This window comes from Habropoda laboriosa, unplaced genomic scaffold (assembly GCF_001263275.1).
Source record: "Habropoda laboriosa isolate 0110345459 unplaced genomic scaffold, ASM126327v1 scaffold62, whole genome shotgun sequence".
In the NCBI taxonomy this organism is placed as follows: Eukaryota; Metazoa; Arthropoda; class Insecta; order Hymenoptera; family Apidae; genus Habropoda; species Habropoda laboriosa.
In genome coordinates this window covers 1,183,758-1,186,129 of record NW_017100177.1, presented here as the reverse complement: position 1 = coordinate 1,186,129, position 2,372 = coordinate 1,183,758, and the positions used below count along the sequence as shown (strand labels likewise).

At 29.5% G+C, this 2,372-nt stretch overlaps 1 protein-coding gene across 1 annotated transcript; it reads left to right on the top strand.

Moving 5' to 3' along the window:
- Nucleotides 1-437: 437 nt before the first annotated feature.
- LOC108578881 (abscission/NoCut checkpoint regulator) lies at nt 438-1,964 on the top strand. The gene is made up of 5 exons (XM_017942291.1): nt 438-587; nt 722-921; nt 1,006-1,234; nt 1,308-1,463; nt 1,537-1,964. Exons 1-5 carry the CDS (start codon nt 540-542, stop codon nt 1,774-1,776), a joined length of 873 nt encoding a protein of 290 aa, XP_017797780.1. The 5' UTR covers nt 438-539; the 3' UTR covers nt 1,777-1,964.
- Nucleotides 1,965-2,372: the final 408 nt, after the last annotated feature.

The following is a 2,372-nucleotide window of genomic DNA, read 5'->3' as shown; positions in this document are numbered from 1 at the left end:
TTTTCATTTTATTTTATTGTTACATCGTAGTAAGACATCAATAAATGTGTATTAAAGTGTAATGTCCCAAATTTGTTTAAGAATGCAGTTATAAAGGTGTCAAAGTATTTTATATACTTTATTACCATTTATTTACAAATAAATAAGAAAAATAAGTAATTATTGGTTTAAATGCTTGGGCAGGCTTTGATAGCTTAATGCAGCTGAAGATGCGCATTTGCACGATACTACTGTAATAATTATAAAGAATGACGTTAGACTTTTAGATAAATTTGTTTATGAACTACTACTTTACTTCTTCAACAAACATTTGCGTCACTGTTTCTGAAATATTTTCAAAATGTAATCTAATTCATTAAAAGGAAATATCTAATATCTTCCATAGCATAATGTATACTATCTTCGAATCTGTTGATATATAGGCCATTCTACGTAGTTTGGTCGCTTATACGTTAGAATCTTTCATAAACAAATATGCTAAACAATTTAATGTCACATCCGTGATAACATCATAGCCAAGTTTTAAAAGTGAATTCAATATGTCATGCAATATTTGTCAAACAAAATTCTCATTTTTTACAAGAGAAGTAAGTCGCTGTTTTTCGTGATATAGTTATTCGTCATTTAAATTAGGTTAGGTTTGTGCACTGCACAATCACGCTAGACCAACTTTTAATACACCTTTATTTTCACAATATTTTATTGTTTTCATGACATTTAGGATGATTGCCCAGGTTGTGGCTTTTCATGCTGCAGTAAGTGCCTCAAATATAAATGTGATATTCCAGATAAAGGAGTGAAAAAAACCTGTGGACGTTGTTTTTATAAGCGCAGGTTTAAAAATATGTCAAATTCCAATAACAATTCTACTATGTTGGATGAACAAGAAAAACCAATAGCTCCAGTGGATATCACTAAAAAGTAATATATATTTAATAAATAATATGATTAAATTGTAATGTAGGAAACCTATGCAAAATAATTTAATATGTTTATTTTACATAGATTAGATTCGTTGGAAAATCCAGTGAAGCCTCCTATTGTAATGTACAAGCACACAAATCACTGGGACAAGTTTAAAAAAGGCTTAGAACCTGCTGATCAAGAGATAGTTGATAGATTAAGAAAATTAAAAGAAGAGGACAAAACCACAGCTCTAAGTGTGGATGAAATAAGAAAAAGATTAGCACTATTAAAAGATGAAGATCCAAATGCTAGTCATCACAAAATAAATGTATGTAAATATTAATAAAAGACTGTAGTAATATTTTAATATAAGTTATAGATATTTACTTCATTTTTTGTAGATACATGAAGTGGATAATAGGACAGATCAACAAAAAACAGATGATTTGTTACAAGAGTACCTTGAACAATTAGAACTATCTTCAAGTAGTGACTCAGATACTGAAATTCAATCAAGATTAAGGTCACTGCAGGATGTTAGCGATAAACCCAGTAAGGTACAGAATTTGTTGCATAAACAATGATTTATGTAGAATTAAATGTTACATAAACAAATTTCCTTCTTTTTAGCACTCAACCAATGATATGGATGATGATGATGAGACTCATATATCAAAGAAGTTAATTGCGAAAATTTTAGCAGAAGCAAATTTAAGCAAATATGAAGCCGATGTGGATGAATTAGAGGAAGAAGCCGAGAGGCCTACGTGCGCGATGTGCGGTCAAACTAAACCTTCAGAGGGATGTTCAAGCTATGACGATGAAATTTACTGTGCTGAATGTTTAAAAAAGGAACACGATGATTGTTAGATAAAAACGCACAACAGGGAGTCAGTAACGAAGCTGGGCCTTTATTAAATCGAATTGATAGAAATTCTAGAAAACCGCTTCGCAAAGATTGATATTACAATTACACAATTTTACTATTGGAGCTGTTACTTGCTATGTATCTTTTTTGGCAAATTTACTATTAGCATTGTTACTCGCAATTTTTTTTACAGCGGAATCACTAATACCGTTTTTTAAATAGATGTATTCTATGCAATTTAAACACAAAAAATAAATAATACAAAATTACAATAAGCGTTCTAGCTGTAAGTTTAAAGCTCAGATTGTGATCTTATTAATATTTTATTATTAGAAATTATTTCATACCACACTTACTTTTATAGAAAACAGCTCTGTAATATTATTGATTTGACATGTTTATTAACGGATATTCGTTAAGGAACAAATTAATCTGTAGGAACAGTAAATTGTCTATTCAAACAGTTAACGTTATTTCAATAATTGTGTCTAACGAAACAGTTTCATTTCGCAAATAAATATGTGATCTTTACTGAAAAATTTTATTTCCTATCAATATTTAAAAGTAAGTTAATTAACTCGGGACTTTTCCAAACTCA

Excerpts from the sequence above, each read along its gene's own strand:
- LOC108578881 (XM_017942291.1), top strand. The coding sequence starts at position 540 with ATGTCATGCAATATTTGTCAAACAAAATTCTCATTTTTTACAAGAGAA. Across the intron at positions 922-1,005 it reads CCAGTGGATATCACTAAAAA|ATTAGATTCGTTGGAAAATC; the intron begins GTAATATATATT and ends TATTTTACATAG. Across the intron at positions 1,464-1,536 it reads TTAGCGATAAACCCAGTAAG|CACTCAACCAATGATATGGA; the intron begins GTACAGAATTTG and ends CCTTCTTTTTAG.